The 22,771-nt window shown below is 37.2% G+C and overlaps 3 protein-coding genes and 1 long non-coding RNA gene across 6 annotated transcripts; 3 read left to right on the forward strand and 1 right to left on the reverse strand.

Moving 5' to 3' along the window:
• The first annotated feature begins 913 nt into the window (after positions 1-913).
• LOC116292653 (uncharacterized) lies at positions 914-6,514 on the forward strand. Of its 3 annotated transcripts, none has more exons than XR_016120272.1 (4): positions 914-1,594; positions 1,919-3,029; positions 6,052-6,222; positions 6,393-6,514. It is a non-coding gene; the product is annotated as an uncharacterized LOC116292653 (long non-coding RNA). The 3 variants fall into 3 exon arrangements; XR_016120273.1 differs by having other exon boundaries at positions 2,849-3,029; XR_016120274.1 differs by having other exon boundaries at positions 914-1,477.
• LOC116292652 (tectonic-like complex member MKS1) lies at positions 3,460-11,898 on the reverse strand. Its single transcript, XM_089033110.1, has 22 exons — positions 11,752-11,898; positions 11,458-11,600; positions 10,869-10,927; positions 10,444-10,529; positions 10,263-10,335; positions 10,073-10,179; positions 9,704-9,841; positions 9,264-9,306; positions 8,887-8,974; positions 8,555-8,600; positions 8,398-8,434; positions 8,228-8,287; positions 7,441-7,483; positions 7,293-7,355; positions 6,880-6,950; positions 6,474-6,540; positions 6,071-6,178; positions 5,670-5,803; positions 5,243-5,325; positions 4,638-4,697; positions 4,267-4,304; positions 3,460-3,816 (listed from the first exon to the last, which is right to left on the reverse strand). Exons 1-22 carry the CDS (start codon positions 11,823-11,825, stop codon positions 3,752-3,754), a joined length of 1,686 nt encoding a protein of 561 aa, XP_088889236.1. The 5' UTR covers positions 11,826-11,898; the 3' UTR covers positions 3,460-3,751.
• Positions 11,899-12,400: 502 nt separating this feature from the next.
• Positions 12,401-15,077, forward strand: LOC148910067 (uncharacterized). Its single transcript, XM_089033435.1, has 3 exons — positions 12,401-12,647; positions 14,246-14,359; positions 14,787-15,077. Exons 1-3 carry the CDS (start codon positions 12,516-12,518, stop codon positions 14,943-14,945), a joined length of 405 nt encoding a protein of 134 aa, XP_088889561.1. The 5' UTR covers positions 12,401-12,515; the 3' UTR covers positions 14,946-15,077.
• Positions 15,078-17,223: 2,146 nt separating this feature from the next.
• LOC116292627 (density-regulated protein homolog) lies at positions 17,224-21,971 on the forward strand. Its single transcript, XM_089032151.1, has 7 exons — positions 17,224-17,326; positions 17,452-17,471; positions 17,851-17,935; positions 18,955-19,049; positions 19,685-19,769; positions 20,523-20,662; positions 21,076-21,971. The coding sequence occupies exons 1-7, from the start codon at positions 17,230-17,232 to the stop codon at positions 21,118-21,120; spliced, it is 567 nt and encodes a 188-aa protein (XP_088888277.1). The 5' UTR covers positions 17,224-17,229; the 3' UTR covers positions 21,121-21,971.
• The last annotated feature ends 800 nt before the right edge of the window (positions 21,972-22,771 follow it).

Genomic DNA, 22,771 nt, shown 5'->3' on the forward strand with positions numbered 1-22,771 from the left:
AAATTCGCACGTGGTATTGTCATGCGGCGATATGTCAATCAAATGTAACTCTCTCAACTTCCGCCTTTAATTTAAAACGAAAAACACGCTCAGACAGCTGCGCTCAGAGTCGAATTCTACTTTCAAATTACTGTTCAGATGTTTTATTATTCTGCAATATTTTATCGCTAGCTGTAAATAAAACTTTCTAAATTGAAATTTGGAACTGCACATTGTTAACGTTGTGATTGCGAGGAAGGGGGTCGTTCCCCTCGTTCCTTACACAATAGTCTAGGCTCGTACCGTTGGCTTTTCACTGAAGGAATGAAAACCTGAGAACCTTTGTAAAAAGGAAAACCAAGGAAAACACAATAACTATGAAACGCAAGCTCAAATTCGATTTAAGTCGAAACTATTGACTAAGCTAACTATCGAGCTACTTCATTTTCGTTACCATGGTTACCATGCATGACTCCTGAGGCCTTTTCAGTCACGGAATTGATATCCGAAACCTTTTCTTTTTTTACAGCATGTCTTGACAAGCCAATTTAATTGCTCAATGCTCTGCGTTGCCGAAAGATAATATGATTCTGGATAATTGTACAGTTAGAAAGCATCAAATTCTAAATTATCGCTGACGGGCCGAAATGCATTGTAGTCAAAAGACCCCTTCACAGTTCCCTGCGCCATCTTGAAAGTTAGCCGTGCCTTTGCATCGAAGCAAGACAAACGGTGAGCCTGCAATGACATGCATCAATGGTGCCATTTGGTTAGTTTTTGTCAAAGAGAAGGCATGGTTTTACGAGCTTCAAAAGAATCAACGCCAAGCTACTTGTCACGCCATTCATCACACTTTCCCTACCCCTCGCGGGACTGGGTACTACGATTAGACTTTTGGGGGTAAAAAAGTGTAGTTGACTACGCAGATTGAAAGATTATGCACTGCTATTAAACCTATCTATGATTATACTACAGGGTTACTCCATGAGAGAAAAATACTGACTTGTTAAAGACCTTTTGACTCGCTCCTTATCAACTCCTAAGGCCGTAGATAGGACACCAAAGTAATCTTACTTTGGAAATTACATCGATCACAGAAGGTCTCCCACAGAAGCGTGTGACGGAGTGCGAGTTTTACAAAGATCACAACACTCAAAAGGACACCGACGAAGTAAGCTCGTTATCTCTTAGATAATATGTTACACTCAACAGAGTTAAAGACCTTTTGACTCGCTCCTTATCAACTCCTAAGGCCGTAGATAGGACACCAAAGTAATCTTACTTTAGAAATTACATCGATCACAGAAGGTCTCCCACAGAAGCGTGTGACGGAGTGCGAGTTTTACAAAGATCACAACACTCAAAAGGACACCGACGAAGTAAGCTCGTTATCTCTTAGATATGTTACACTCAACAGAACGCGTCCTTCTGAAGCGTGTGAAGAAGTGCGGAGTGGCAGGAGATTTACAAAGATCACAACACTCAAAAGAACACCAAAGTAAGCTTATTTCTCTTAGATATATTACATCGACATAACGCGTCCTTCTGAAGCGTGTGAAGAAGTGCGGAGTAGCCGGAGTTTTACAAAGATCACAACACTCAAAAGAACACCAAAGTAAGCTTATTTTCTCGTGCATACCACATCGAAAAAGGCGTCCTTCTGAAGCGTGTGAATTTCACAACACTCAAAAGGACACCAAATTAAGCTTATTTCTCTTGCATACCCCATCGAACTAGGCGTCCTCTGAAGCGTGTGAATTTCACAACACCCAAAAGGACATCAACGTAAGCTTGTTTTCTCTTATATATATTACATCGACATAACCCGTCCTTCTGAAGCGTGTGAAGGAGTGCGGAGTAGCCGGAATTTTACAAAGATCACAACACTCAAAAGGACACCAAATTAAGCTTATTTCTCTTGAATATATTACATCGACAGAACGCGTCCTTCGGAAGCGTGAGGAATGTGGAGTAGCCGGAATTTAACGAAGATCACGACACTCAAAAGGACAATCAGACCAATCAGATCATATTAACTATGATCAGACTCACCTGCTAACTTAGCAGGTGAGTCTGGGTACGAGCCATTAATCTATGAAAACGTCATTCAAATCCCAAAGAAAAGACCAAGGCATTTTACGACTGGGCTGCATTATTTTTTTCACCTCGCGTTTTTGTTGAGGCCCGCCAGTTTTCACTTCTACAATGCAAGCATTAGACGAACATGTGACATGCGCAGAGTTAATGAGTATAGCTAACGGTTAGACGAGGATTGACTTGTTGGTGAATCCTATGAATGCGATTGGATGAGCGGTGATTTCGACCGCTGTGATTGGATGTTGTCATTTGGGTACCGTGACGAAACATGTGCTGATACCGCTTAAAAAATGAAATGCATAATTTTAGGAAACCTGTCACTGCTAGCAAAGTCTCCTTTTCGGTTTTTTTTTTTTTTGCTACTCCGTCTTGAAACTCTTCCTTGCCCGCGGTTCCTTGACGGTACTTATTCGAATTTTCGCCATATTGGGGAGCCAACAAGCCAATGAAACTCTGTTATAAGTTTAGAAGTAGTGGGGAATTTTTATGGTGGCGAACTCGCCTAAACTCAAGTCTTCTTGTTCCAAACACCGATTCTTCCTCGAAGGCCGTCCGCCACTGATTTTGTTTTTGTAGTTTCAAAAACTAGTCTGTTGGTCTCCCTGTGTCATGGTGAGAAACGACCAATAATCGGTAGTTTTATTCCCCACGTTCACCATGGGCAAAGACCGGATTTGACCCCCGTTCCATGCCTCCTTCAGCAACGTGATATTTATCAACCTGTTAAAAAGATGCAAGGTGTTTTTAAGCTAGTGTTTAACTTTATTTAAAGGTAGAAAAAACTCGTGACTTTCGCGTGTCGAATCAAACAGCTGTTCATAGCATTTGTGGTCGTGCACAAATAAATACACCTTGAGAGGTACTGGGACAAAGCGTGAATTCGAAAGTCGATGACGTGTCTTTCTGCAAATAAAACCGCTGAATGGAAACAAGAGATGGGAGAAAGATGACAGGTATGGTTGGTTTTTGCTGCATCTACACTAATGTCATTTTCAAGATTAACTGATCCTCATAGAGTGCAAACAATTAATCCGTGAAACACTAATTACTAGTGCAGTTTTCGTATGACTATGAAAATTTCACGGCACGAAAACGGCCATGACACGGAAAGGGATACGCCAGACCAATCACATTGCAAGAGAATTTACTTTCCATCCAATCAAATACCCAGAAAACGGCTTAAACACGGTCCGGACACGGTCACTCCAAGATCACGGCACTTTTAGGCCAATTGCGCGTCATCAGCCAATTAAAATTCTAGAAAGTATCACGGTCACGGCACGTCACGTCACGCTTTTCACAGTCATGCGAAAACGGCACTAAATAAACTCCAATCCCCCCACCACCCACGTAAAACGAAACCAACTGTCATTTAGTAGATATATTAAAAATGGCTCACAAAATTATTACAAAACATCCTAATATTATAAATATCTATGAATGAACCAAAGTATCCTTACATAATATGCATTATTTACAGTTAATTACATTTTAATACATTTGCTTTTAATAAATAAGAAATCTTTAAGAAAAAGAAAGAAAGAATAGAAAAAAAGAAAGACAAAAATTTCTTTAATTCTTTCATTTTCTCTCTTTCTTTCATCTTATTTATCCTTTTTCTCCTTCTCTTTTCATGAAGCATCGATTTAAACATATACACGTTGACTCAGCTATTTTATTTGACCATCGGTAATCCTTCCCTTGCTGCTACCATCCTCTTTCTAGCTCTCTGAAAGGCATCTGGAAAATAATATTTAATACTTCTTAGTCGACACTTCATTCCTCTCCAGCAAAAATGTTACAAAAAAGGTTTTACATTATCATGTGATGGCAGCCATGTTGATAGATTTAACTTTGGTTAATAAGCAGAGTTAAATTCCGGCAACATGCAGTTTACAATGTTGGATGACAGCAATATTATGTAGCACTTTCTTTATATGAAATGAAAATTTATCCTTGATTGGAAAGATAACCTATAGACCTCTTGCAGTCCGTCGAAATGCAGCTCAATTTGGAGAAAATATAAAAGGTTTCTATAGTTCTCATGATTGAAATTCTTTTGTTTTGTCCTCAAAATTGAGCTGCCCTGACATCACATGCAAGGCATCTATTCAATGTTCTGTTATCCAAGATGGCTCTACGATAAAAAATCCTAATATATGACTTGATTTTTGTAAAAAAGAAACATACCCATTACTTGTCCTAGAGAGTCAAGAGCACTTAAACCTCTACAAATATCAAAACAAGAAGGGGGAAAAAATCAAATAAAACCATGATGATAATATTATTATAGAACGAAGTTGAGAATCAAAGGATTTCAATAGCAGATATCGGAATTACACTCTATTGCTTTCAGACAATTGTTACATTTGGGTCACTTTCTATACATTTCATTGTATTGACCCAAATGCCTTTGACTTAAAACAATTGTTTGTAGGCATTAAAGTACAACTCCGATATCTGCTATTAACAGATAATAATTGAGGAGTATTAGAGTTTTACTAAAAATGTTATTCTGAGATCAGTGTTTTAGGCTTAACTTCTATCTTTACTTAACTTACCCAAGTCGATCTAAGATTGACCGTGTTTTCTTCTTGGCTTTTTTTGATTCCATAAATTCTCTAAAAATTGAAATTCAATGTTATATCATCACCTCCCTCATAATTATATTAAATGCAATGATATATTAATAATATGTTCACCCCTCCTTATTGAGATCAACCCCCTCACACAAGGTACATACCACGGTAATATTTTTATTTATTTGTTTAAAGATTTGCCTAACGACTGTCATCCATTTGTTGACCTAGCCTCCTCTGCAGGCAACTCTATAAACTCTCACATACTATATCTCTCTAGCGAGCGGGCTTCCTTTTCCAGCGAAAACCAAGAGTGCTGGCCCCTTTGTCTGGTTTTTCGTTTTTTCGTTCCCAGGCTTCGGCTCATTAATAGCTAGAGAAACTAGAAAACGTTACAGAGATGCCTGCGGAGGAGGCTATTGTTGACCATTCATCGCCTGTTTGTGACAACAACAGCTGACCAACAGTCAGTCAACAGATGGTTTGGGGCACAAATAATAGTTACTTTTACCCATATGATTTCCATATTACCTTTTTTTTCACTTTTAAAGAATTAAAGAAAGATCATAAAGACAGGAATAACTTACTGGCATTGTTGGACAATGTTAAGTCGAACTGTGACACTCCCAGATGTTGCCGTCTGAAAGTAGAACTTGCTGAGAACTTTCTCCTAAAGAATTAAAATGACATCACTTTCAGCAGGACAAAAAAACAATCCTCATACGCAGTGGGATTCAAATTGGCTTTCTGCAAAGGGTTTCATTATCCACTGAAATCTAATTGGAATTTAAAAAACTGATTTTTGCAAAAAAAAGAAAACTGGAGAACCAGCAGAAAAATCCTCAAAGAACAGGAGAAAACCAACATGCAACTCTAGCATCTTAACTCGATCACATACAACACAAAGTATGGTCAGGTCATTGGTGAGACTGGCAAGCACTCTCGGCACTACATCACCCACAGTATATTCCTTCAACTCATACTCCAGTAAATAAGGTTCCACATGAAACATACCTCAGTGGCAACAGGTTGCTGTGGATATGTTGGATCTTCAAGCTCTGGGGACCCCCCAATGAAGAATCGCTTTAGTTCTGGCATGGTGCCATTACCTAAAGGACGCCAGGTGTTGATGGTGATCTCATGACTCCCTGCAATAAATATTTAGCTTTCTCAATCAAGTTTAAAACATTGTAATATTATTTCGTATTTTTTAGATAGAGATTAGATTAGATTTTGTACTGTTTCACAGATTAAGTGTTCCCACTCTATAACTTTCCACTTTTAATTATTATTATTATCTATTCTATTTGAAAAATATATTCCCTTACATAATTTTGATTGTTTGTTTTATTTTTCGATTTCCCATTCTTTCAATTGTTCATTTATTTTTTAATAGCAAGTCACATTCAACTCACCAGGCTGATTGGGGATAGCTATATATCCATAGCCTTCAGTGCGATGTCTCTCCCAGCTGTCTAGTGACAAGACCTCCACAAACAAAAATGGCCAGTGGATAAAATCATCTGAGACAGAATGTGGTCATGATTAAGAGGCCATTTACATGAAGGTACGTAGAGTGACCTTATAGTGCTACAGACAATCCTTTTTTCACCAGATACCAAAAACAAAGAAATTAACTCTAGCTACAGTAGGAACTGCAGTTTTGAGTTTAAATTTCTGATTTTTTAAATTTAATGTTATTTCCCCTAAATTTTACATCTACATTAAATTCTACAGCATGAGCTGAAATTCTAGTTCTATATCATATTGTGTGCTCTTGACTTGCTCTTCTGAGCTGGGGTCCCTGTGGTGAAGTACCTGAGTTTTCCTGCTCCTGGTAGATCAGTGAGAAGTCAAAGGGGAAGCTAAAGTGAGCAACATCATTCTGTAGACCAAAGAAAAGCATTTAGGTGTTTTAAAACATGTTGTACACTCAATGTACTGTTGCTGGCGAGAATCGTTTGACCAATCAAATGATGGTAAAGTGAAATGATGATCCTTTGACAGGCTTGGAACGCAATATTCACCCTTTTTTCCCACCCTTTTTGACTGGCTAACCAACTAGCCAACCGTCAGGTGAACAGACAGACAGATAAATGAACAGACAGATTTGCCTACTTTCTTCTTACGTGGGTAGCACTGAATAGATAGAGGCTAACAAACATTTGGCCCTCGTTCCATAAATGAAATGGAATTTCCGAATTGAGAAATCAATCATACTCACTGGTCCAATTTGCTTTGTGAAACAAGTCTGAGTGACTCCTGAGAGATAAGGATCTCCATCTGACATCCACTCTAAAAACACATGTCACATGAATCAAAGAAGGAAATCTCTAAGGTATCAGAAAAGGAGCCCCACCCCCCATTGGTAGCCTAATCATCAGGGCCCAGTTGTATGAAGCCTGGATAGCACTATCTGCCAGATAAATCCATATCCAGTGGATTTATTATAAGTCAATTCTGTTATCCAGTACATTTATCCTCTAGATAACTTGGAGATATTAGCATGTACTTGCTATCTTGTAATTCAAGTATAAATAAAGTTATTGTATTGTATTGTATTGTTATCTGTTGGATAGCGCTATCCAGGCTTTGCCTAAAATGACAGGAGACAGGAGAAAATCTTACAAATCTTACTTGGTGGCAATTCCAGGAAAAAATGTATGTACAATCCATCATATTCGAATCCCTTGGCAGAAACTGATGGGAAAGGAATGAAAAAATTACATAAAAAGCAATAAAATAATAGTGTTACAGTGATTCAAGATTGCAAATTATTACTCACCTATTTCACCAAAAATATCCAGTTTTAGGATCCCAGCTTCTGGCTGTTGATGGAAAACAGGTGAAAATAAATTATAAAAAACATGCATTGCACGCTCAATCAGGGGCCTGTGCTGCCATTTTGCTTGAATCTAACAAAAGATTTTTCATCACATAAGCCATCATAAAATTTCGTGCCTCTGGCTATCATAGAAAAAAAATAGTGGAAATAAATTCTCATGGCATGCTTCATAAGCTGCATGAGGGCCACTGAGGGCCACTGAGGGCCACTGAGGGGGTGGGGCAGGGGTTACAGCCCACAAACTTTGTCCTTTTCCAATACTTGTCTCTTACAACGATAACAACAATGTGTTTTATTGGCTTGCTGCTATTATTGGATTGCTTCCCATAAAACTATAGAATAATTCAATTAACTAATATACAACATTTGACTTCTTGTTTATCAGTCATGTATATATTTAGCTACTACTATTGATTTGTTTGAGTTTATGATAAAATTGAAATTCTCTTCTTTGCTTAACCATTCTCTTATATTTTCCATTCTTTCCAATATTAGCAACCCCCCTCCCCCCCCCCCCCCCCCCCCCCTGGTCTGTGGCTCCTGAGCTGTTATCCCTGCCATGTGATGGTTGAACTAAACAATAGATTTTTTGTTAGCTTCTTTCGTAGATTAGCCAATTTAAAATTTTATCAAATATATGGGAGATGGTCCAAATGTTTGGTTCTGACTTTCTGACTAATGCACTCTTTATAAACATTGATTTTATAATAATTGAACATATGCTTACAACATAATCAAAATCGGTTCCAACTTGAGAAGCCAGGAATAATGCATGTCTGTTGTAGAGCTGATGAGAGAAAAGATGATACAGTGTTACAAAAGCATACCCCCCCCCCCCCCTCCTCACTGAAGCAAATGTCAATGTAAATGGTTTTATGAATACATGTAAAATCTCACCTCATTAAAACTCTTTATTTCATGTTCTTTCTGCTCTCTGTGTTTAAAGACAAGTTAGTTTTGTTTCAGGGTTCAATAAAGTGTGTCAGTTTGTTTACTACAATTCTCCACCTACCCCTCCCTCTCTGCAGCACCTGGTGACAGTGGCATTACTTACTCAGACATGGTTGGTGAACAGTGTTCCAGTGTATATTCATAGACATCTAAAGAAAAAGGTTTGAAAGCTATGAACATATTCTAAATTGCTCAACCACCCCCCTCCCCCTCAAGGATCTAATTGTCTGTCCCTCGTGTCAAAAAATTAAGTGTAGGCCAAATGATTTCTTCTTTCTGATGTTTGCCAAAATTTAAATATTTATCATACACTATAATTATATAAAAGAATAGAACAAATCTGTCCTGTATTTTGTTTAAAAAAATAACCATATGATTATATACTTAATATATAATCAAATAAATAAATTTGATATTAATTATTGCCTTTTTTACCCCTAGATTCATGTAGTGTTTCAATGCGATACGGTTGTTCTCCTTGATTAAAATCAGGCTTGATAAAAATCTGTCCATTGATATCCATCTGCAATTATTTATGATGAGCAAAAACAGAACAGAAAAAAAGTTAAATTGGTATGCAGCTACATATGAAAATACTACTTTTTGATGACCACCCCACAGGCTAACATTTACACAGAGTTAGCCCCATTTATATGTTAGTTATTCATTAATAGACCAATCCAGGACCCATGGGTTGATAACTTTGTTGTTTTATTGCTGTCTTGGCTGGATCCAGGTTGATAGATATGTGCACACAATTGAATATTTTATAAGAACTATCATGTAGATTCAAGAGTACATCCAGTATTTACCTTTATCGAACAAACTACATATTCATCTGTCAAGCAGCTATTCCTGGTGATAAAAATAGAGTATTATATTTAACATTATTGCACTGTGACTATGACCACATGTTTAAAATTCTTCATTAATTTGTCAACTTCCCAATAGAACTTGAGCAGTACTAGAGACTTGTCATTTCTTAATCACAATGGCTCTTTTGCTGTAGAGATGATAATGAAGTCTTCCAAAGCTTGCCAGAGCGAAAGCGGTAATAAAACGTTTTTTTTTTAATCCTGAATTTCATTTTTTCTCTGATATTCAAACCTAATATTATACTAAAACAATTATTCACCTCAGGTGATATTGACCTTGCCGCTCAAAGACTCATGCAGCTTGGTAAATATTCCCTGATATACACTTTGCCTTCAGCAATGCTGAATAATATTTTTAATTAGCTACCACCACTTACTTAATATCTGGAGCCAAATCTGCCATGATGTACATAGTTCTGTAGTGTGTACTCAGAGCATGTGCAGCATTCTTTGTCAGCTCAGAAGTATATGTGGTGACTGGGTTGATGTGATGTGTGAATCCTCCAGGACGATTCCTGTTGGAAAATCAATTAATGATCTTAAATTTCTTGAGTCTGTACAATAGTACACATGTGTGTATATTTGTCATGAGTTAATTGTTAATTAAAGAAGAATTTAAGCTAATGAATAAAGGAAGGATAGAAGGTGGAGGAGTGAATGAAGAATGGATGGAAGAAACGATGGACGGACGGGTAGATGGATGGATGGACAGACAGACAGATGGATGGACAAATACAACCACTTGCCTTCTGTCTAGTTTTCCTGAACCAACATTTCTCCTTCTCACACTCATCATCTTCTCAACAAGAAATGATGGCTTTTCATTGGGAGATGTAGTTAACGTCCGTGTTTCCTGCTCAAAAAAAATAAACAACACTAACTGTTAAAAAAGCTTAGATATTAACCGGAAATTTCAAATCATATTTATCCACCTACCTCATCAAGATTAACAAATGTATCATGGTCCACATAAGAGAACAACCGTTTGTTTGGGCGGTCTCCTCTTTGCCTGAAAAGAAAGGCAGATTAGTAAGTTCTTTACAATGAAGCACCCTACACTGTAATTCTATTTCCTAAATATACAGTGTCTCTAATTGTCACTTTTAGTATTACATACCTTAGTCTTTTGACTTCTTCAATGTAATATCTCTCAAGTCCACCACTATACAAGTCAGAGGCATTTTCATAGAGCTCCTTTTCACGCTATAAAATAAAGGAAAAAATTAGCATCAATTTATTATCAAGAATCATAGGGTGTTTTTTCTCTTTTTTGCTAAGATTCCAGTGAAGGCCAGAGAATCTAAAGTGTTTGCAAGTATTGTTCATGTTGTGCATTCTTTTCGCTGGTATTTCTAAATATTTGACACTGAAATCAAAGAATACAGGGGTACAGTATGTATCATCAAAAACCATCACAGATCATACATTACATTTCCAGAGAGCCAATCAAAATGTGAATTTATTGATATCCTAAATAAGTGGTAACAAGAAGTCAATCACATTAAACATCAAGGTAACCATAGCAACCAGCAATGCTCCTACCTCTGAAAAAGCTTTCTGCTGCCAGTGGAATGTAAAGACCTCTTCTTCGTCCTTTTTATCTATAAGTTATTACAATTATGCATATTTAATGATTCAGTTAAAATTGGCATGTAACATTTAGTTGGGGAGGGAAGGAGTGGTGGGGGGGGGGGGGGGGGGAGAATAAGTTATTTGTGAGGGGGGCTACCCATCAACTTGAGCATAAGACTTCAGCTATCATTTAATATAACTTAATTTAAATGCCTATCTGATGGTCCAACAATATTTTTGATATTATGTGAACTATGAGTTTTGAAAATATTTATTGAATTGTTTATTTGAATGATGTCGTAAAAAATGGTTTTTATGGACTATGGTTTTGTTAGATAACACAGCCTCGATCTCGATAATTCACGCTATCATGGTCATAACCTCATTCAAAAATCGTAAATATAGTCCAGACCAGCGGTTGTCGTAAATTTATGTTCAAGACTGTTTCTCGATCGCCTTGGACTATGGCTTCAGCAGATAATATAACACAGCCTCGATCTTGATATATTACGATAATTATCATATTCAACCTCATTCAAAATAATCGTGGTATACTTACTTCCACTAGGCCTGTTTTGACCAATCTCGGGCATTTCCACTGCCTCTCCAGCTAATTCTGCCCCTTCTTGAGCATTAATGCTTTGCTGTGATCCAATCTGAAAGCTTGGTAGAAAGCTAGAATTGACTTTACGAATAGTAACCCTAAAATAAAATAATATATTCAAAGTTATTTTAACAAACTTTGATGTCAACAAAAACTTTGAAGGAAATATTTGATCTTTGAGTTAAGAGAATTTTTCGTTTGAGAATAGTTGCATTTACAAAGTAATATTTAGGAAAGAGTATTCCTTACTTTATAGCAAAGTTTTTGGGCATATCCAGGGACCTATAATGGCCAACATCGATATTTTCAAGAAAGTCCGCCATTTTGGGGAAGTTGTTGTTGACGAGTTCGCGTCGTCCTGGTGACTACACAAAGGGAGCCCAACATACTCACAAACTCACAAATCGAACCAACCCGTTTTGTGGCTGATCACAAAGTCACTAATATGGCTAACTCGCTCACTCATCGAATTGCAATTTAGCGTGTAGGGTTTTGTCGGAAGGAGGAAAATTGGAAGATACGGGGAAAAAAACTAAAACCAAGGGAAAATAAAGGAACTCGAGGACAATTATGATGAATGCGCGCGCAACCTTTGGACCGGCGGACAAAGGCTCTGATCTTGAATAAATATTTACAGAAAGATGAAAAAAGTAAAAGACTAGCGTGGTACAATATAGCAGTAATAACTATGAATTCAGCCTTTTAGTTCCCAGTGTTCATATCAGTTTCCAATGGTCAGTCTTTTACATTGCAACAAGCTGAATTGACCACTGAACTAAGGGTCTGAAGATCAGAAGGAGTTTAATGTAATCATGGATTGTTGTTTACTTTTGCTCAATTGACTGTCCATTTTCCTTAAGAAAACTGTGACACTAAGCTACACAGGTGAACAATTTCACCTTTTTACAGTCGTGATAAAACCAAGAGAAGAAAGAGCGAGATCGTCATTTTTCCGTCTTTTCTCCGCGCCGATCTACACATCTTCCGCGCAACCCTAAGCAAAGAAAGTAGATATGAAACACGCCTTGATTTTCGTAGTTTTTGCTCTACTCGGAGCTGGCCTTGCTTTTGAAGAACAAGAGATCTCTGAGGATTTCCAAGATGAATTAGAAACTAAAGTGAGAGATCGGAGATGGATTTTCCAGGTACGACGTTTCACATTCTATAGTTTTTCTAATTTAATTGATAGTTTCGCAGTGCGCATATGCGTGGATCCAAGATACGAACCGCAACTGATAAATTAGAAATTCCTAAAAACGTTTAATCTGCACTGAGAAAGCATTAAAGTTTCAAAAAGGTCCTCCCTGGCAAAAGAGTTGTTAAATGGCTCGATTTGGAAAGAATAAAAGTAAAATTTCTCAATACTTCAATATCATACATAGCGGCTAGTTTTTCAAGATGGGGTCCCACAAGGAAGGAAGTAAATATGGATGTTAAGTCATCACAGATAGATGCGAAATATCGGGTATGCTGGTCATAGCAAGGGGTTAATCATCTATGGTCTAGGGGTCGACTAACCTCTCCCTTAGGCTTCGGCCGAGCTTCCTGATCAGTCTGTAAATCCCCCCGGGGATAGCGGTGTTGGGGTCGAAATCTCTGGCATAGCCGTAAATGCCTTGCGCTGCCATACGACGCTTCAGCATTCGGGTCTGGGAGTATGGTCTTCGGTTATTTTTGATTCTATCAAGAGCAATAAAATAGATCTTAAACAATTTTGAAAGTCAGTCCGTTCTACCCAGCAAATGAGTTCTTGAATGGCTGAATTAAGAAAGAACAATGGGACTATTTCTCAATAAATATCGGCTAGTTTTTCTTTTCAATGCGTCGGCATATTTCATAGCTCTAATTTCCATGTTACTAAAGCCTTAGCTTGTTAATTCACGGGGTTGTTAGCTATTAAGAAATCTGTACACCCTCTTTCTGCTAAATTTCATCATTTTTATTTTCCACAAGGGTTTATTAAAAATAATTATAAATACTTGTATTTTGTACAATGTTGATCAACAAACTGTGATCGGATGTGCAAGTTTCGTTGGCCTTTTTTCGTGAGGACAAGAAAAAAGGTTCAAAAGATACACATTGTGTATAGCAGAATGTTTACTCGCGTGTTTACACGCTTGATATTGCTTACGAAGCTGTACATGCAACCTCACTAAACGAAGTAAAAAAGAAGAAAAATTGCTGAATAAACATTGCGTCACATCCTCGGTCCTGCTATAGTGACCTGTCGAAAATCTTAAGAATTGAATTCAATGCTAAGACTTAGTAGCATGTAATATAATATTACTGCTTGACTAGACTTGACTTGCATGAGCGCACATCTCAGAACTGTTTTCGTGAACAAACGATAGTTTCAAAATCTTTGATAGATGATAAATCGCGTGTATTATCGAACGGCGCACTTGTTTAATTGGAAGCAAATCTTTGCGCAATGCTCATATGGTGGGATGGGATAGCCTCCTACGCATACATTTTAGTGCCTGTTACGCAACGTTCCCCTCCCCACACACGTCTGCTGTTCGTAGGGAGGTAAACGTAGGGAGGCTAATTGTGAGGATATCATCAGAGAAAACGACGAAATCGGTCGATCTCAATTATTCGGTCAATTTGTCCGCTTTGTCCATTCTACCAACTAACCATTATCCCTTCATTCATTCATTCATCGGTCAATCAATGATCGAATCAGTCGGTCGTTGGTCGGCCCACACATTGATTTTAACTAAAGTTGTTTGTCGTTTTTCAGGACAAGTGTAAAGCGCACAGTGACTGCGGTAACAGCAAATGCTGTTATGACTCTTGGTTTGGAGACTACTGCGTTTCCAAGAGACGACTCTTTCAATCTTGCTCTACCAGTAGGGTGAGTAATTGTGTTAACAAACCGGAAGGAAGTTTTAGTAGGGCTAGAGCTAGGTCTATCGAAGTTGCTAGGTCACCCTTTACTTAATTTTACTGGCGTTAAATATACTTCAGAGTGTTCAAACTTAAAATTCTGGCACATTGTCTTTCAAGCGGTAAACAGAAACATTATACTCAAGGCAATTTTTCCGGTACAAAATGGGAAAGCTGTTACATCATTGCTCTTCAGTGGAATTCGGAGATCCCCAACTCCCCTTAATTACCGTTGCTATGTACATGTCGCATAGCTGCAACGGTGATTGGTTCGTTATTGTCTGATCTATCAATTGCAATCCAAATATGTTTCCGATTCAACATGTTTGATCGATTTGTTAAAGTTTTTAACTTAAGCTGTTGGGTGTTTAACAAATCTTTTCTTTTTCATTAAGAGATGTGGCTGCTTCTGCTCCTGTGTCGAGGGTTTGGTTTGTCGTCATTTTGGTAATTTTCCTGTCTTTGGAAAGATGTGTCTGAAACCACGTCCTACTAAACCTCCAACTCCTGCTCCTACGGAGGAACCAGGATCTGGGGCGTCGGAGCTCGAGTAATTCAAGCTGAAGTTGGGAAATGACTCATCTCCCGTGAGATTATAATTGAAATCTTTGCTGGTGAATTCAAATATTTTTTGGTGAAGCCAATAGTAATACTGTAGTAGTAATAAATCTGATACACTATACAAATGCCTGTTTCAGTTGAATTTCTTTTTATTCATTAATTCTTGTATTGCTGGGAACAATTTAACTTACGGGCAACACAGTTCGCGCGCAACTTGTCACGCAAACCCTGAACTTGTTGAGTAGCGAAAATATTGCATCGTTGCACGAAGTATAAACAGCTCTCTACTCTTTGCATCGATATATAGAATTTGTTGTGCGCGAAAATCGAACGAGGATTATAACGGTTATTTAAGATAATCGCAAACATTGTTGGCCAATTAAAGTAATCGAAAACTAGGTTACTAGTTACTCTTGTTGAGGTTCTGTACAGTTTGTAAAGTCACTATGTAATAGTTCCCCTCTGATGATTTTCCTGGCGCCATCATAATCTCGTGGTCATCAGTTCTGATCCTTAAAGTAACCATGTCATCCTGCGGATCAAGGTCCCTGACCGCACGTTGGGCCATTCCTGCTACTGTGCGGCACATGGACGTGTACTGGTTCGTAGTTATATTGTCCAGGGAACTCTTAAGGACTTTTCCCTCTGGGCTCAGAACTACCACACCGAATACTCCTTTGTGAAATTCGATTCTGCGCAAGACTTCTTCGACCTCTGCGGATTCCATTACCGTTCCTTTCTGGTAACTAGTATAGAAAAGGTACGAGCGGGATTGGTTAATGCGGACATACAAGGGTATGATTATGTTAGTATACTTGCAGCTAATGCGTCAAATCATGAACAAATTACAAGAATAGGGAACGGTTTGATTGCTGCCCTCGCCATCGCGTATAGTAAAGTTGCTTCTTGATTTTGTCCTTCACATGTACTTCGTGGGCTGTTCTCCTGGGTAGCTGGTGTGAGCAGCGCTAACTAATGCGCTCGCCTCTCAAACACAACAGAGAATGTAGGTTTGCAATTTGATCGATGCACTCGAGGGCATTTCTTCATAGCCAGGTTCTCCAGTTTTTCTAACACCTTTAAATTCCATTTCCATCATGGAACGATTGATGGATATATATACATGTTCGCACTTGCCATATAAACATCCGTTTGAAAGTTGTTTTTAATCTTTTTGAGGCCCAACTCATACAGTAAAAGGTCTTCCACCGAATTGTTGATAAATAAAAATAATCAGATGGAGTTTTCATATCTTTCTTTCAAAGCGAGCTACATACAGCTTAATATTGTCTCACGATAAAGTTTAGTTGAATTATCATAATCCAGTGTTTTCCGTTTTTCTTAATAAGTTATATCACAAAAACATTTTCAAGCCTATAACACATCGCACGCCATGCTACTGAGTACTATATTAGTAGTTCTGGCATTTCCCAGTAAAAACTGAGCTCGCTGTATATTATCTAGTATTACAAGGAACTGTGTAAAAAAACTGGTCGCTAGGCGCTAATGATTCAAAACAACTGTGAGACTTATGCTTGAAAGAAATTACCCCAAACTTTCAATTGATTCTTCAGCGTTTCATGACTTACCTAATATTTCAGGAATTTATATGAGATTTTTTTCTTTTTCGATCCAATCCGCCCAACCAAGTTTATGGCCACTGTTTTACACTAAAGTCAAGAAGCACTGATTTAGAACTGCATTTATGTTTATAACTGATAAAGCTTTTAATTAAGTCAAACATGCTTTTAGAGGTAATTAAACGATCAGGACTGATAAAACTAATTGTCCTTTAATCCTTGGAGGATTAATTGAGTTATATTAGGTATTGCATGATAACAATTAAGGAATTAGTAAATGGATCGTGAGTACAATAATATGAAGTGCTAGGCAATATTATTGGTAAGCTAATGAATTTGGTTAGGAGAGAGGTATGTTTTTGAGTGGGAGGGGAGGGGTAGGGCTTCAGAGGGGAGGGCCAGTAAACTTTTTTGAAGGTTCAAACCTTTTTATTTATCAAAAGCTTTTTCCTTGTTGATTTAATAGGAGGGTTATGACTTAGTAAAAGAGGGAGGGCTACAACCATCAAAAACATCATTAATTCATTCTTCATTCATATCCCTTCCTTCCTTCTATCTTTCCTTCCTTCATTCCTTGCTTCCTTCCTTCCTTCTTTCCTTCCTTCCTTCCTTCTCTCATTTTCTAAGTTAAGGCCTGGCCACCCAGTTTAATGCGCCCACGACACAACCAAAACCAGCGGTTACCCTATAATTCAAGATGGCGGCCGAAGTAGAATCGCACGAGATTGAAGAAGAAAATGCTGGCGAGACGAAGGCAAAAATCAACTACCCCTTATCAGTACTTTACTGTGGAGGTACTATACCACTAGGTCTTTGTCAAATGCTTCTCTTTCTCTGACTTTGGGAGCATTTTCAAAGCGAAACTAATTTTTCGATGTGTGTATTTTTTTCATGTCGTGACTCTACTGTTCATCTTCAGTATGTACTATGCCAATCGAGGTAATTATAGACAACTCTTCATAGAATTAAAGCATATCAGTAATTTTAAATTATTCCTTATTTGTTTAGGTTTCTTTAATATCATTTATTGAGATGAGTTCACCAGATTTCTAAATCAAATTCATTGCTGTATTTCTATTCCAAAAATTTCCTTTGTTCTTTTCTTCTTGCGTCGTCTTTCATTCTTTCTATTTAATCTTTTCCTTCTACCTTTTTTCCTCCTATCCATTTTTTCTGTTCTCTTCATTTTTCTCTTCTGTTTCCATTTTCCTCCCTTCTTTCCATTCATTTTTCCCTTCCATGCCATTTCCATGACATTTCATGGTCATACAAAATCTACTCAAGTACGCCAATTTTAAAATCTTTTTTTTCCTAACAGTATTGCGAGTTCAGTCCTGAATCTGAAAAATGCAAAGAATGGTTAATGTCAAACCATCCAGAAGTGTTTGATGACTTGAATAAAGGTATAACTAGCATTCTGTTACACTTTCACTGTTGTATCACTGGGTGGGACAATCACAACAGATCCAGGCTCCAACTAGCTGAAAGCCCAAGGTAAAATTAGAATTTAGAAGGTGATGTTTGAGTTGGGAGGAAAACAAGATTACCTGGAGAACAACCTTTTTAACACAGGAGGGAATCAACAAGCAACTTGACTTGCATGTGACAACAAGTCTGGGAATTCAAACTCTTCTACTCTCATTTAACACACACAGCCAGCTATTAAAACCTGGGTAGCATTGATAAGTGGTGGCACAGTATTAGTGGCACATGCTTCCCATGAAGCATCAGCCACCACCCAAGGCTAAAAATACATTGTAGTCATTGGATGGTCCAGTCAAATCTTTGGCTTGCCAGACATTTTGACCAGTAACATCATACCTAATAATTAGATATGACCAAGCTAAACCTAATTTGTCTGGTCATAATATGATTGGTAACTGACCAGCCATATTTTAAGAACTTATCACCAATTTATCCAAGCATTAATTTGAATTATTATATAGTTAGGATAGTACGCACACACGGATTGGTCAAAAACTGTGTTTTATCAGTGAACTGAGCACAGTACTGTGCTATCCGTGCATGCGAGGTGCTGCTAGATCCTGTCCATCTTTCTGTTTGCATAAATAAATCTTATACCAAAATATAATTAATAACTATATAATAATTAGAATAAAACAGGATTAGGAAGTGCCGTAAGCCCTCAAGTAGTGTAAGAAGCACTCGTCTACAGCTTGTACGAGCCCTTGGTTACGTGTTTCTCCTTACACTTCTTTCTTACTTACACCACTTACTGTGTGCTTTATTACTGAACGGAACACAGAAAAATCTCATATATTTTGTTATTTAAGAAATAAAACAGCTTTTCTGTGCTTATCTGCATCATGGTCCAGTCACAACTAAAGGATAGTTCTTAGCCATAATGAGGTGATTAGATATTGTAAAAAGACTTCAATAAGTTTTTTTTTCACTTCTTCAGCTGTTGATGGAGTGGGGTCATTGGATGTCAGCGACAAAGATAAAAAACGACAAACTCGAGGTGGAAGAGGAAAAATAAAATTGCCAAAGAAAAAGGTTTGATATTTTGGGAATCTTTACAATGACACTGACTTTGAGTGTTATACTCATTCAAGGTCAATCTCATACCCAGAGCCTGCGTGGGAGGTCTGGCATAATCCATTTTTGGCGCATGCAAAATTTTCGGAAGTGAAATATATTCAATAAAAATCAAGCTTTCAAACAGAGTTGTGTGTTAATAAGAATTAGAAATTCAGGAACATACTTTTGTCATTTTTGGCAAGTCCTTGGACTCGTGTGCTCTTATACATCTTTTTCACCTGCATTTTTGTATATTTTTTTACGCTATTATCTTATTACTGTGGGACTTTTATACAAATTATCTAACCAGTATTTAAACAATAGAATCTGTACGAATGTTCACATTTTTTCTCTAAAAAATCATATATTTTACTTTATACGTGTGTAACAATAGAATCTGTACAAGTGTTCACATTTTTTCTCTAAAAAGTCATATTACTTTATACATGTGTGTGATCAGGAGTGAATAAGAAACAGTTTAAAATCCAAAATTCACTAATTCATCTGTTATGCAGTGTTATAACAATGTGATGTGTAAATTTGATTTATTATTTGTTTGGGTGGCATTGGTTGATGTAGTCACATTGTAATATTTTCATATTTGCTCATAGAATGCTCCAAAATTAATTCAAATTTCAAGAACACAAAGAAATAAAAAGAAATACGTTACCATAGTAACAGGTCTTTCAACATTTGGTAAGATACAATCTATCATAGTATTAATTGTATATCTGGGGTGCTCACCATTAGTACCAATCCCTTGGTTTAGAAATTTGTTTGTTAATGATAAGAAAAAGGCAGGAAACTTATGGTACAATTGTACATCGAAAGAACCAAAGAGAGTTTGAAAAGGAAATATCTACTGTAAACCAGAAGCCCAGATTTTCCAGAACTTTCTGTCAAAATGACACATACCATTTGTTTTGCCAACTGGAATTTCTGTTTGGGGGGAGGGGTTAAATGGAATTGCCCCAGATCATGTGACAGTGTATGTTATTGAATTGGAACTTACTGATTGGAAATACAGCTGAGTGCACATACTCCAGTTTCAAGTAATTTGATTGCACTCAGTTGCATGTTAAAATATTGAGCCATTCAACCAAAACCTTTGGGATGTCAACAAACTTATATTTTTACATTCCTAACCATGCAATGGGCCTTGATGAAGGGGGAAAAAAACACAATAAATGTGTTTTTGTTGTTTTTTTCGCACACCATCCAAGCTAAGGATGATCAAATGAAAACTCAAAATGGGGAACTTCATCATTAAATATATAAACAACTTTTTCTCTAGTGGATTTTTTACTCAAAGAAAAGTCAATCTCACTGTTTTGATGGATTGTAGAATTCTGACCCCACTCCTTCTGAGTGTTTCTGCCCAGGCTAATCATAACACATAATTATATTAGCTATATTTTTCATAATCATGAATTTTCTTTCCATATACAGATATCGAGCCCAAGAAAGCTGCAAAGGCCTTTGCTCAGCGGTTCTCTTGTGGGGCATCAGTAAGTGGTGAAGATGAAATTTCCATTCAAGGAGATGTTACAGATGACCTATGGGACTTCATTCCTGAAAACTGGAAAGAGGTACACTACAAATCCTTCATGTAACATGTTGTTAGGTTGTCAGTAGTTCATCAGAAGGATGTCAATAGGGTGTTGGTGCAGTAGGTTGGCGGTAGAGGGTTGGTAGTTCTCTGGTAGGTGGCTGGTTGAATTTTAGTAGTAGGGTGTTGGTGAACTTTATCAGTAGGGTGTTGGTAGGTGGACACAAGTGTTAGTGGGTGGTCAGTAGGGTGTGAGTGGGTTATCAGAAGCGTGTTGGTGGGTTGTCAGTAAGTGGTGGTGGGTTGTCAGTAGGGTGTTAGTGGGTTATCAGTAGGGTGTCAGTGGGTTGGCAGTAAAAGGGTTGTCAGTCAGACATTAGTATGCTATTTTGGGAATAATGCAGAGATCATAATTTTTTATGAAATACATTTTTTTGCATTTTTTCTTGCCAGATTGATGAAGATAGTATAGAGGACTTGGGAGACATAAAAAGATGATAAATCTACCTGGATGTCCATAAAAATTTTCATTTCGCAGCTGAAAGCTCAATATTTACTTTTAAACACTCAGATAATTTTTCCTTTCCAATTTTCGATTCCCAACATTTGTTTTGTCCATGAATGCTAAAATCAACTTGTTACGTCTTATTCCTGATCAATATTTTTTGTTAAGTATATTGATGTCAGCAGAAATTCTTTAATTTTTTAGAGCAATTTATTCATGTTCAAAAAGAAACTGCTGATATAATATGATATAATATATAGCAGCCTGAGATGTGCCAGTAAATTAAATACATAAATGTGGCCTCAAGTGCTGTCTTCCTTTTTCTTTAGTTGCAATAGGAACACTAAGAAGAAAAGATGTTAAACCCAATACCTTTAGGAAATGTGGATTATTTAAATAACAATATCCCTTGATAATTAATTATTGATAATCAATTAATAATCACAGGCCACTTATAATTAAAGTGTTTACATGCAAGGAGTTTTTTGAATGACTATGCTACTTCAAATTTGAAATTCTATTGCGCTACAGAAACAACCTCTGGGCTGATCAACGTCAGGCCAGATCTAACTCACAGATCAAACCTCACAAACCTCATCAAACTGGACTATGGAAAAAAAAGCATATTAAACTTGAAAATGGAATATGATTGAAAGTGATTGTGCTGATGCTGTTTAATCGTGAATTAAAAATGTGATTTGGACAATATTTTCCAAACTATGCATAAAATACAAGAAATGTTTGACCCTTCACAGGGGCAAGTCCAGAAATTTAAAGGGGGTTTCTGAAATGAAGCAAGTGATGACATAGTGACTTCATCAATAATAATGTTCTGACTTTATAATATTCAATTTGTTCTTAGATTTATTTTTAGATTTGATCTTACGCAATTTATCTTTAGCCCAACTAAATATTCAAGAAAAAGCCATAATAATAGGGGGAAAAAACAAACACGAAAAAAATCAGGCAGCTTGGGGGTTGTCTGCTGCATCCATGGACCCCCCCCCCCCCCCCCCCTGGATCGGCGCCTCCTTAGTCAAGCAGATTGATCAGGAATATAATAAACTGTAAAAGGTCTGTACTATTGATAAAGATGAGGATTTTCCCACTTAAAGGAAATGATGTGAAATTCCCAAGTGCTTTCAGTTGATAAGGGATGACCCCTTTGTACGACATGAACTATATTATTATATATGCCTACGATTAGAGTGCAAAAACATATCCGTCAATATTAACAATACTAACCTAACACTATTTTATGCTAATCCAATTGTTTTCTTTTGTTTAACTAGCACTATTTTTAACAATTTAGTCATTAGTGTTTCACGAATATATTGTTTGCACTCCGCATAAAGATAATACCTTATACTCTACAAAGATTTGAACATGAATTATCATAGCCTGCGATATGGTTTTACCAAAATTTGGCCAGTTTATTTTGGGACAGACTGCTTTCAGCAGATTCAGGACAACCCCTTTGAATTTCTAATAACAACCATGAGCTAAAAATATCATCATTAAACTCATCTCATACTCTGCGATTAGCCGGCATAGCGGCTACGCAGGTTAACTCTGCATAAATATTATTATTATATTCCAGGTAATACGATATCTTCTTTTTTCTTTCTCCCTTTTTTCTTTCTT

Source organism: Actinia tenebrosa, unplaced genomic scaffold, assembly GCF_029948245.1.
Source record: "Actinia tenebrosa isolate PJP-AT-01 unplaced genomic scaffold, QUT_ActTen_1.0 PGA_scaffold1__47_contigs__length_23844297, whole genome shotgun sequence".
Taxonomy (NCBI): Eukaryota; Metazoa; Cnidaria; class Anthozoa; order Actiniaria; family Actiniidae; genus Actinia; species Actinia tenebrosa.